Raw genomic sequence first — 13,136 nt, 5'->3', positions numbered from 1 at the left:
GGCTTTAAAATGTTTTACTTTCAATAAAATAACTGGCCTTAAATACATTAATCACAGGTCTTAAATTAATCAGGACTATTTAATCTTATGTAGTTTTTTTTCCTTTTTTCTCATGGAACTGTGCTGTCAGGGAAAAGTTTTGAGTCGTGTCCCGACATCTTCATTGCGTTGTGTGTTTTGAAGCGATTGAGTCTGCCGTCAGTGGCTAATATCCCCACCCTCAATAGTTAGCTAGCTAGAAGAGCTAGCTCCATCATAGGTGCTCCATAATAGGCTCAACGTCCGAGAGACGACGAACGACTGCGACAGGTAAAAGCCGACGCCACTCATGTGACCCAATAGCATCGACAGTGGAAAAAAAAAAAAAAGGTTGACATTTTCAACTTTCTTATCTCGCGTCGCTAGCCCACTTGTTAGCATATCTACCTATACAAGCTCGTTTTCACCACTGGCTCACTTCTGTTGTCAACCCATATGAGCCTAGGTTCATTAAAAAAATAAATAAATAAAAAAATGTAAACTTGGCACTACACTGATTGTAGAAAGCCCTTGTATTTATAGTTTTTTAAAAAATGTCACTCAGGCATTTGTAAGGTTTTAAAAAGTCTTAAAGTTGATTTACCTCAGGGAAAACACGCACCAGTAGTGCAATCTATATTAAGATTGCACTACAATTCGTTCCCAGTCCATTATTTTTTCTTGCTCAGCCTCTTCTACTGACCTACATCTTAATGCCTGTTAGCAAAAAGGGTTTAGATTAACTGCAGTCTTTTTTCTGAATCACCCAATGAGTCGCTCTCCTGGCCCAGTCCCCCTCGTTCCTGTTGTGTGCCTTCTCTCTCCTGTGCTCACAGCTTCCTTTCTCATCTCTTACTCTTTCTTCCTCCCCCTTCTTCTGTGAGGAATTCACACATTCCTCTGCCACCCTGCACAATCTCTCAGGAAACATCCCCTTCGCTGCTGCGTTTCCCTACTAAAAGACGTCGGAAGTCTGGCGAATCTGTAGAAAAAAGTTGTCGGCACACTGCAGGTGTAAGGTCAGCGCAGGCCAGCCAACGCAGTGGAGACGGTGGAAGCAATGGCAGAAATGCCGGTGAGGTCATGGAAGAGTCACCGGGAGGGGGTTCGGCAGCTTTTATGATGTATCTGTGGAGAGACGGTGAAGGATCGGAGCTGGTGTGTTCTCCATGTCCTCGCTCAGATGAAACATGTGGATTTGCACAAGGCTGGAACGCAGGCCGCTGCCAAATGCTGCTTATCCCCAGCCTGGCAGCACTCACCTAAACTCATGTGGCTTGACTTAGAGCTACTGATTTGCACCACTTCGCCGGTGCTTTATGGGCACCGAGGAGACTCTGCCAACCACGTTCCTCTCAGGCGGTGCAAATAGATGAGTGTTTTTGGCAACCCACGGTAAAGTCCTGTGACTTGATGATCGCTGCTCTCTGTTTAACACTGTAATGGCTGTTGCAGCTAGCATGCTGAGATCTCAGTATAAATAGTTGCTATCATGGAACAAAGTTTCTTTGTTTGGGGGAAAGAGGTCAATAATCTTTGAGTTTCACAGTTTTTTGTTTTTTTTTCTGGTAGAACAGAACAGCAAATGCTTTCACTAAAGTGGAAATAGTTTTTTTTGTTTGTTTGTTTCAAAATATTTTGAGGTTATTACTGAATTAATGTACTGGGTGTAGTGACGTTTGTCTGTGGATTAAGGCAAAAACACGATTGTCATGTTAAATATTGTTTCATATGGAGTTGCTTTGGGCAGTTTTGTGGGGTTTCTTTTTATTTAATTTGCTGTGACCTGCTGATACAGATTTAGCCAATTTCTCTTTTAGAAGTACAAAATGAGAAAATTTGGGAACATTAGTCAGTTGTACTGTAATGTGGAATAAATAATTACTCTAACAATTGTGGTAATTGATTATTCTGACGATTAATTGGATAAAAAAAAAATTGGTACATGATGACGATTTTTCATTTAACCATTTAGTCCCCTTTTTATATGCAATATTAGAAATGTATTAAATGATGCAACCAAACAAATCCTTCAAATCCTTTTTCAAATACGAAAATGAGCATTTTATTGCCTGAAACGCAGTAACCTGGTATTTCTTTTTGCGTGTTTGTGGCTAAAGAAATCAACGTCGGCATGCGAAAAGCTCAGCCTTTCCTGCTTGTCTTAACATCAGTACAGTGTAGCGCTAATCTATTGGCTGTTTTTTGGATTAACTGATTAATATTTCAATATCAAAGGGTGCTTGATAGATTTAGTTTCTTTACAGAATTTGAACTCGGTGAACCTTTTCACAGAATCAGTTCTGGGTAGAACATATTTACAGACAAAGAAGAGTTTTTATCTTGCTTGCAAAATGTTTATGTAATGTTTTGCTCTGATTATGTTATTCTTTCAGTAAATCGTCTTCTTTTGAGTCTATATTCTCTGGTTAACAATTAATCGATTATAAAAATGAGCTGACAGCTATTTCAATAATTAATTCATCACAATTAATCGCTGTTAATCCGATTAAGGGCTGCTCAGTGGCGCAGTTGGTAGCACTGTTGCCTTGCAGCAAGAAGGTCCTGGGTTCGATTCCCGGCCCGGGGTCTTTCTGCATGGAGTTTGCATGTTCTCCCTGTGCATGCGTGGGTTCTCTCCGGGTACTCCGGCTTCCTCCCACAGTCCAAAAACATGACTGTTAGGTTAATTGGTCTATCTAAATTCTCCCTAGGTGTGAGTGTGTGTGTGCATGGTTGTTTGTCCTGTATGTCTTTGTGTTGCCCTGCGACAGACTGGCGACCTGTCCAGGGTGAACCCCGCCTCCCGCCCGGAACGTAGCTGGAGATAGGCACCAGCAACCCTCCCGACCCCATTAGGGACAAAGGTGAACAGAAAATGGATGGATGGATAATCCGATTAAACGTTTCAGCCCTATTTTATATTAGGAGCACAGTTGACATCACACACTGTAAAACACTTTTGCTGTTTTAAAACATACGTAGACATTACAGAGTTTAAATTGTAAACTGTTCGTAGCGTCTTTATGTTAGTGTTTATGTAAATATTGTTTGCGTGGCCCGCTTTTCTGAAATCAGACTTTCCTAAAGAGCTAAACGATAAAACAGAGCAACTTTGCTGTACACTCTTCAGCCTTCCTGTTACCTGCTAAAGATCTTACTCTTTGGGTTTTTTATCAGGCTGATTGAGCTTCAGTATGATTGGCCGATTTCTACAGATTACCAACAAAATCAAAAGCAATGTTAACTTTTTGCAGACTGTTGCTCTTTCCTTTTCTGCTCTTTTTTTTTTATTTCAACTGAAATATTTATGGCTGCAGCTAACGGTTATTTTAGTAAGCGATTACTCTATCGGTTATCATGATGGTTAATCGATTTAATCAAATAAAAAATTCTTCAGATGTTACTTTTAACCACTTAAGCCGTTTTACACCAAGTTAGAAATATATTAGACGCAAATAAACAATTAAATTCTGTTTTGCACAATTTTCGCTTAATTTCTGCTATGAATTTTTGTTGGGTTTTTTTTAGCAAATAGCCTTTTTTCCGACTGTATGCTCCCGTTAATGATTAATCTATTATTAAATTAGTTGACTTCTACATCAGTAATCGATTCATCACTAAATCGTTTCTGTCCTACTTTGGATATATCGTCTTTTAGAAATCAGTTTCTCTCCCACTTTTTTTTTTTTTTTTTTAAAAACATTTGTTGTCAAAGCTGCGGTGCAGCGCCACAGTCACTGTTTGTGTGTTTTGCAGACGCTTTGACACCGGCGTCCAGCCCGTCCTCCGTTGTTTGCGGGATGGCTCCCACCCAGGAGGAGCTCTTGTCCTCCTCCTCTTCGCTCAATCTGGAGTGCCGCGTGTGTTCTGACCGGGCCTCGGGTTACCACTACGGCGTTCACGCCTGCGAGGGCTGCAAGGTGAGTCACTGCATCGTTAGCGAAGACGTTAGTGAAACATTAGAAACTGAGTCCTGACTGAACTTCCTCTTTGTTTTTTTTTGTTTTTTTGCTAAATGATCAAACCCAATGAAGCGACAAAGAACATTAGGAAAGCTGAATAGCAGAGCGTTATCGACCGCTCTGCCGTGTCCTGTCCTGTGACTCGTGTGTTGATGCAACTTCTAAAATATCGGGCTCAGCTTCACTTGGACTCGCTCGCTAATCTTTCAGTTAATTGTTCACTAGTCTCGCTGAAGAACGACCCAGGGCTATTTCTGAGAGAAAACAAAGGACAACAATAAGAAATCGTTCAGTCTTTTAGAGCTTTAGTTTCAGTGAGACGGTTTTGTGTTCAGGTTTCTATGTGAAATGTGTCAGTTAATAAAAGGGATCTTTATAACTATTTACAACTAATATGTGTGAATATAGACAAATACAGACGAATGCTGGCATTAGCGATTAGCAGCGGGGTTTATGTTTCGTGGAATAATTGCAATATATTTCCACAACATTTTCGCAATTTCTCTTTTTCTTTTTCTACAAAACTTGAAACAAATGCCGTAATCCCAAATTATGTAATAAATGCATAATCCTTTTTGCAAAAGTTTGGTTTTTCTTTATTTTAAAACCTAAAAATATGAATAAAATTATGGTTCTTTAACTATGACAAATTCCCTATGATAGTAGTCAAAAATTAGGTCTTTTGTCAAAAAGGTAAGGTAATATGTGTGGCTCTAAATAGGTTTTACTTTACCAGATTAAGGCCAAAAATATCTTATTGAATTATAAAGGTTGCAGACCTTTGGTCTATATTTCTACCCAGTGGTTCCCAAAGATTTTCTTCTGGGCCCCCCAGTGGATTAAATAAAATCCTTCCCAACAAAGAAAAAAAGAAATCAACACATCGGCACACACGTCGTTCAAGCAGACATAAACCTATACACATATTTTGTTTTCAAACTCCACTGAATTTATTTCACACTTCAGGTTGTAACAAAACAAACTAACTGGTTTTGTTTTTTGTTTTTTTAATTCATCCATACTGCTCCCCACAATTTGGGAACCACTGCCTCCATCACTCTGAGATGAGTTTGTGGCAAGACTTGAAAACTGATGTTCCGACAGACTTCTCATCCAATCTGACTGGGCGTCATTTACATTACAATGTAAAATGGGGGATAAACTTCCATCTATAAATTCCAAAAATTACTTGCAGTTGTTCTGTTCAGTTTCTGCAAAGCACTGATGAAATTTATATATAAAAACAGTTTAAAAAGATGTATTTGTATCACTCTACACCCATTACAATAAACTAAAGTTTCTTATTGTGGAAAATGTTCAAGAGGTGTGCAAGGAATGCGTGTGTGTGGGTGTGTGTAGGCGTGAGCATGTGTGTTTTCGTGTTGTAAAACAGCTTATCACAGAAGCCATAGGTCAACTTGATCACGTTAACCTCTTCCTATAGTAGAAAGTCACGTGTAGGAAATATGTTTGTGTGACGCTGCAGAAGCAACAACACCTTCGCTTTGCTGAAGTAAACCTGACCTGATCAAAGCCAGCAAAGGCAGAAGTGCAGTTGATCTTAACCAAACCGTCACTCTGTGGCTTGTTTGTGCACACCAAACCTTCAGCGACGTCTAACAATCATTGACATGACATTGTTTTGTTGCTAAATAAACCCACACGCCTTCTTTTTCCATCAGCCGATACCCGGGCTGAGTCAGATCAGTCAGAAAACCTTCTTTCTTTAGGGTTTTAAACTTACAACTGCAGGTCAAACAGTTTCATCTGACAGGCAGGTTTGATTGAAGCCCTGATTTCATGCAGATTTGTAATTATAAGCAATAGAAAAGCATGTGCAAACATCACAAATGTTAGTTTTTTAACGGGATTTTTATCTCACAGACCAATGCAAGGTAAAGTCTTATAGTCTGAGGTAAAGAATAACTGGTTTTCAGATTATTTTTTAAATTATTTTTCAGATCTTTTAAGTGTGGAATGCCTCTACATTTACCGCTACAAGTCGACACTTTTTAAAGCCACCCTTTCCCACATAATCAGCTTCAAGTTGCTTCTTCTTTGTAAAATTGTTCAAACTTGATCAGATTGAACGGAGCTCGATCGTTAACATTCGATTTCAAGACTCGCCACAAATCGTCATTTGGACTTTGACTTGGGCCATTTAGCACCACCTGCTGTTTCCTTCTCATAAAAAATCTCAACTAAACACTGACGTTTTGGGTCGATTGTGACAAAAATGCAAAAAAAAAAAAAAAAAACAAATTAAAAAGCTGAAGTGGTCCAAGAGATTTGGGCCTGCCCGCTTCACTCCAACTTCTACTAGCGCTTCTGCACACAGCCGGTAGGTAGGTGAAAGTTTGACATCTGCAGGAAGAACATTCCTGTGTAAAACGAGCCGGCGGTCCCACAAATAGACGCCCCTGGTTTGGTTTTTTGACCGCAGCGGAGAAATGCGACCCCCTGTGATGTCAGCACACCGACCGGTTATGACACCTGACACGAGCAGCGTTTTCTCGCCGTCTTCTAGGGGCGGGGCCGAAGTACTGCCCCGGCGCCTTTGTCTTGTGTCAGTCTGGGTTCGCATGTCACCCGCCGGGGTTAGTGGGGGAAAGTCATTCAACGTGGGCTGAACACGCTGGTCGAATGTCTCGGTAACCCGGGGTAACCTCTCGCTTTCTGTCCGTTTCTGGGCCTTAGCGCGTTGGTGTCACCCGTGACTAAAATGGATTTAATGTGATCCATTGAACCAGTTCAATGTTGCTTTGTGAATATTGAGGACAAGATAACCGTTTTGTTTGGTGAGGTTGACTTATTTTCCATTTTCCAAACACATAAATGTTTCATCTGCTCTCCACTGAGTGAAAAGTTTCTCTTTTCAAGGTGATGTAACTCAGGAAAACCTCGCTTAGAAACAGTGTTTTCTGTTACAACTCACATAAAAGTAACTCCTCTTGCAAAAGTGTTTCTTTCAAAACGTTGCGAGGAATTTGCTTTCTCGAGGTCTGCTTGATTTAAAAAAACATTTTTTTTCTCTCTCCAGTCCAAACATGAATTCACTCTTCGAATTTAAAAACAATATATCTACATATTTCTCGTTTCTGCTTTGGGTCTGTTTTCCTGCAGGGTTTCTTTCGGCGGACCATCCGTCTGAAGCTGGAGTACGACAGATGTGAGCGTCGCTGCAAGATCCAAAAAAAGAACCGCAATAAGTGCCAATACTGCCGCTTCCAGAAGTGCCTGGCCGTGGGCATGTCCCACAACGGTGAGTCCTGCAGACGGTACATGTTTGGGCAATGCCAACACAATGCAGAAAACTAAACACACTAACCCGGCTAAGAGAACTGAGCAGGCTGGGGCTGTTGTGCTGTTGCCATGGAAACTTTAACAGCCCTCTACAAGCATGAACAGTAGTTAAAAGCAGTTTAATGTTATAGTTGTAAAGCTGTGCACCTTGGTAACCTCAACCATCTTATAGTTTTATAACAGTTCAAATGAAACTCGTATATTATAAAATATATATATATATATAATATACACAAGCGATATATTTCAGGACTTTATTTCTTTTGACTGATTTTTATAGCTCACAGCTACGCCTTCCACAAATGAAAAGAAATCGGTGTCAAACTTTAGTGCCACATTTCCGCCGGTTGGAACAGGAGAAAGTTTTCGTTTGTGTCGCTAACATTTTAATGATGTAAATAAATGTTTCCAGAGGTCATCAAAGGTCTATCAGCTGCACAAACATGCAACAGATGATTTATTATAATGTTAAAGCCCTGCGACAGACTGGCAATGTGTCCAGGGTGACCCCGCCTCTCGCCCGAAACATTCGTAGGCCTCACTAGGGACAAGGGTGTACGGAAAATGGATGGATGGATGGATGGATGGGCGGATGGATGGGCGAGTTGACCTCTGGTGACCTCTGACAACTCTTTTTTTTGTTTTGTAAAATCTTAAAAATTATAACGGCACAAACAAAAAACTTTACCGCACAGACGTAGCAAAGTTGACCGACACCACGGAGTCTTTGATTTCGTAAAGGTGTCGGGGCTGGTTGACCTTTGATGACCTCTGGAAACATTTATTAATATCTTTAAAATGATGGCGGCAAAAAAGACATTTCTGCTGCACAAACGTTTGATACCAATTTAAAACGTCTTTCCTTATGTTTCCGATTTTGGCCAATGCACATTTTTAGTCCGAAAAGTTGCTGTGCTGTCGTCGCACTCCAAACACACCATCACACACTGATATTGCAATGATGACACCTTTGCGACATATTGTGAATTCTCAGTGTGGTGTAGATGTGGTTAGTCTGTGGTTCTGCTGAAGACGCTCTGGAAGTTCAACATTCATCCTCTCTGCTTTGTCACAATGTTCCCATGGCGATTAAGGCGGGTGTTGGTAATATCTGCAGCATGTTCAGACCTAAAGTCCTGCTGGAAAGTGGAATCACTACCAGGTTTGTCAGCAGAGGGAAGCATGAAGTGCTTGCACACCTTTTTGTACACTTTTTCTCTCCACTCAACTTTCTATAAAAATGCTTGGATACAGAGCTGCCAGGCAGGATTTTTGAAGCTTAAAAAAAGTACATATTATGTTTAAAAAAATAAAAATAATCATTAATGTAGACGTGTCCTGCTATTACACTGGAGTGTTTAACACCTTACGTTGCTGAATCCAACAATTGTAATAATAATTGTAATTTATCTCCTTAACCTTCGAATTGAAAATAAAATTGCAACATTTTGTGCAACGTCCCGAGTTTTTGAAAGCCAGAGTTTGTTATTAAAAGTTTGTCATCATAGTAGCGACTTTGTAAAACATCATATCTGACCGAGCGCGAGGCGTTAACTCGGAAAGTACATCAGTCGTCATCACTGGCAACAAACTGTATCTTTTCCCAGCATTTCACCGGTCGTTCCTCAGCTCCCGTCCCTGTTGTCACCTCCTGGTGTATTGCACTCTACTGCTGATTACTCGTTTTTTTATTTTTATTATACCTGTTGGTATTGGCACTGCGACAGAAAGGCTTATAAAAGTACATTTTTATCCTCCGAAAGTGCAGTCAGTCACTGTTTAGGATTGGGGGGGGAATCAAAAGCAGGAGCTTCTGGTAAATGTTGCCGGCAAATGATGATATTTTAATACTCTGCAACTTGTAGTAGTATTTGAGTCAGCTGTGGTCCTGCTTGCAGCCTGTGTATAAAGTTTCATGAATGTAACCAGAGGGGAAAGACATTTTAGATGAGAGCGAACTGATTCTGTCCTCGGCACATGCAGCTAATTTTACATCGACTACTGATTGATTCCACAGTTGAATCTCTGTGTTGCATGAAAACTTGACGTCCCTCTGCAAAATTAGGAATCCCTTCTAAATGATCATAACAGAAGCGTTCTTTAAAAGCAAACTATAGTTTTCTAATTCGGTGGTTGTTGTTGTTGTTTCGAGAAAGTTCATTTATAAGCCAAGAGTTTTTGGTTTTTTGGGGGGATCCCACAGGGCACTGTGCAAAAACAAACTCATCATCAGCAAACTGTCGGACGACTCAACAACAGAGCGTCTTCATTCAGAGGCTTCTTCAAAACCGCTGTAATACAGACTGCTACAGGAGATCCATCGGCATCTATAACTCTCTCTTTGAAGGAAGCTGTAGAATATGAGTTACAACAACATTTGATTTCCTTCTGGGATTAGTAAGGTCTTTTTGGATTGAATTTAATTAAATACGTGGCATAGATTCCCATTTCTATTGGTGACTCCTCAAAATGGGAAAGACGGTAAAGAAAGTAAGTGCCGATCTTCATAAATCAGTAAGTTGATTCGAGGGAATGCCTTCTCTCTTAACGTTGCCATGTCTGCAGTCAGAGCTAGAAAATATAAACGAGGCTCATCAAAGGCCCAAGTGTCTGTCTGATGAAGGACGGCGGGGGAAACGCTGATTTGTTTTGGGAGATTATGCTAATAGAATAAAAGGCCATTTTAGACCAACATGTTTTTTCACATCGCAAATGTGGGTAACAACAATACCCCGCGTCTCGGCCGCTAACGAGACGGACCGCTGCTGAAACGGACGATTGGACAGAACCAATACGGCGTCTAGCTTCCTTACCCGCTCCCCCCTCACACGCTTCATCTGCTCATGTCGGCTCGCCGGGAGTGGGCTTAATACCAATCACTTGTCCACATCTTGATTAGACTCGGCTCCTTTCCAAGCGCCTTCAGGTGATCTCGCTTTGTGAGCGGTAATAAAACGAGGCCTCCCCATCCCCGGTGTCGTTATCTGGGTCGGGAGTCGCGTCCCGGCTCGGTCCCACTCTGTACTCAAACATGAGGCGGGTCAACAGAGAGATCAGGTCCTCCTTTATGGCTTTATGGTACAATAAAGGCAGGGTGCAGCTGAACGCTGTGTGTTCTCAGGGAGATATGCGGGTGTATGTGTGTTTGTTTATCCATACGTGGTCAACAGCTTGGCCTCATCAAATCCATTAAAACCTGAGACACCCGTCTCAACATGGGTAAAGAGAGACTTATATGCTGCATTAGGTTCTTATAGGGTTAAACCACAGAGGTGGGGGTGAAAGACAGGTGACCTCTAATCACCATTATTAGCTAAATGGGATCAACCTGTCTGAGAGATGCCATCGCACTTTCATAAGGGATCAGTAGAAGTGTGTTTAACTCAAAGGAAGCCCACTTTATTTTGTGCCGCCTTTATTCATTACTTTACAAGGTTACAAGGATATTTTATTGTGTGAAAATACAAGATTTCGACACGAACACTGTTTAAAGGTTAAAAAAGAGGGGAAATAAAGTGATTTACCTAAAAATGATCTATTCTTACCACTACTGCTAAAATTGTCAATTATATCTGTGATTAAAATTGTTAATTTTCTATAATCTTCTGCCTGGAAGCAATTTTTTAAGGAGGCTCCTAAAGATTACGATGACTGAAAGGAAGCGTTCTAACCTCGAAGACTTGGAGCACATCAAAAAACATAAATAACTAAAATATAAAATGGAAAGATAAAAAAAAAAATCTGCTCAGTGTTTAGAAACACTTTAAAAACCTGTTGCTAAAACGGCATTTTTAAACGGTTGAAACCAGATATTTATGTTCACTGAATAAAACGACACAAGCACATTTTTTTTCTCACCGTCTGAAGTGAAATCGGACCAAAATTTTCTTTGTTTTGGATTAGTTTGAATTTCCAAAATTATTTCTACTCGCTAAATGCCAGAAAACTGAGCGAGATCATTTTTTAGACAATTATCTCTTCTGAATTCGTCCCTCAAATTCAGAAGTTTACATGTGTTTGGTCAGTATCCGGTACAGCTGTCTTTTACACTATATGACTGCTTCAATTTCAAGTTTCAGACAATCATCAGTTGGGATGTAGCAGTAACACGTATTTATACCGAAAACACCCGGTATGTCGGTTCACTACGAACACGTACCAAACAAATAAAGCAGTTTCACACCTGAACTCATGCAGAGCGTCAATGTGCAGAAAAGCGACACTGAAACAAAACAGACCGCTTTTAATTTTGTCTGATTATTTAGCATTCATGATTCAAAGTCTCTGTTACTACGTTCTTACTGTCATCAGATTCAAACATCTTTAGACCATCTACTGGTTTTTTTAAAATGCGTTTTGAGGCTAAAAACAGTAAAATAACCTCCGTCTGTCTCTAAATCCACTCTCCGCAGCCATTCGATTTGGCAGGATGCCCCAGTCGGAGAAGCTGAAGCTCAAGGCGGAGATGGTGACGGGGGAGAGGGAGGTGGTGAACCCCCAGCTCGCTGACCAGAAGACGCTGGCCAGGCAGATATACGAGGCCTACCTGAAGAACTTCAGCATGAACAAGGCCAAGGCTCGGACCATACTCACCGGAAAGACCAGCAACCCTGTACGTTAATTTAAAGTGGTGGGTTGGTGAGTGAAAGGCGTTGACTGCACAGGAAACATCGATTACGGTAGTTTCTCCCTAAAGAAATGATTTCGGACAACTGTAGAAATCTGCAATCAAAGAATCGTCTGGGTGTGATACAAGGTGTCCACGCATCCATAAAATGCCTTCAATTTAACGTATCTTAAATTAAGGCCTTAAAGTTATTTTTAAAAAGTAAGTTGGCCTTACATATGTTAATCACAAGTCTTAAATGTTGTCTTAATTTCATATATGGTATGTTTTTTTTCTTCTTTTTCTCTCTGGACTTTTCTGTCCGGCAAACGTTTGAGTCACTCACAGACACCTTCATTGCGTATGACTGCTAACATAGCCTTCCTAGCTAGCTAGCTAGCATTTTTGCCTATCATGGGTAAATGGAAATTTATCACCAGTTAGCTAGACAAAGTTTGTTCACTTTCACGTGGATACGTGTCTTAAATTTAATTCGCATTAGTCTTAACGAGGTCTTAAAATGTCTTAAATTTGAGTTTGTAAAGTATCTTTTATACCACAAGAAATGACAAAACGGACTTTCTCTCTGGGTGGTCTCTACAAACGTTCCCTTTTTTTTTTCTTCTTTGTTCATTGAAGTGGGGAAAAAGTGGTTGAATTCAGGCTAGAAGCCAAAGCCCAGAGCTGGTTGAAAACTCCTCAGATGGATGTTTGTGGGCGTAAAATGGGTCGGGAAGGACAGGGCGAGTCTCCATCCGTGTTCAAACATACAGTAGATGTTACTCGGAGCCTTTGGGGATCAAAATGTCTGGTGAGCCCCTGAAATTTTCCCCTCGTTTCATAGGCGCGCGTTGTTTTGAACTAGCATAAAATGCTGGTATGCTACGCAAACAGCTGCGAAGCTTAAATAGAACCAAAGAACGCCCATTACGTCCTGGAACATCATTTCTGTAAATAGCGGCACAGGCCAAAGTTGTAAATGTCTTTCTACTCAGCTGTGGCCATTTCATTTCAGGTCTGCTGGAACTTTGTTGCATTTTCTCCGTCTTCCCTCTCTGCCTGCATAAAGACTGTAGGTGCGAGGCAGTAATTGGGGGATGGAGATGTGTGCATACTTTCCCCTTGTCTCCTTTGGCCTTCTGTTAAATCAGCCTTCATCACCCCGAGTTCTTCAGCAGCAGGTGTAGCCCCGCATCAGCGCTTGGCTTTTCCTCTCTGCTTCCACTAGAGGAGGGATGTAAAGA

At 40.9% G+C, this 13,136-nt stretch overlaps 1 protein-coding gene across 4 annotated transcripts in view; it reads left to right on the top strand.

The window, feature by feature from the left end:
* Nucleotides 1–13,136, top strand: part of pparab (peroxisome proliferator-activated receptor alpha b) — a 75,871-nt gene that overhangs the window by 55,730 nt on the left and 7,005 nt on the right. For 2 of the 4 annotated variants that reach the window (XM_028035668.1, XM_028035676.1), the window contains 3 exons: nucleotides 3,778–3,941; nucleotides 7,107–7,245; nucleotides 11,699–11,898. In XM_028035668.1, the coding sequence (XP_027891469.1) occupies nucleotides 3,778–3,941; nucleotides 7,107–7,245; nucleotides 11,699–11,898 (503 nt within the window). Of the gene's footprint in view, nucleotides 1–3,777; nucleotides 3,942–6,599; nucleotides 6,782–7,106; nucleotides 7,246–11,698; nucleotides 11,899–13,136 lie in introns of those variants that run through there. The other 2 variants (XM_028035693.1, XM_028035685.1) reach the window with 2 other exon arrangements.

Source organism: Xiphophorus couchianus, chromosome 2 (genome assembly GCF_001444195.1).
Source record: "Xiphophorus couchianus chromosome 2, X_couchianus-1.0, whole genome shotgun sequence".
Lineage (NCBI taxonomy): Eukaryota > Metazoa > Chordata > Actinopteri > Cyprinodontiformes > Poeciliidae > Xiphophorus > Xiphophorus couchianus.
The sequence above is the reverse complement of the archived record's forward strand: the minus strand, read 5'-3'. Positions and strand labels throughout refer to the sequence as shown.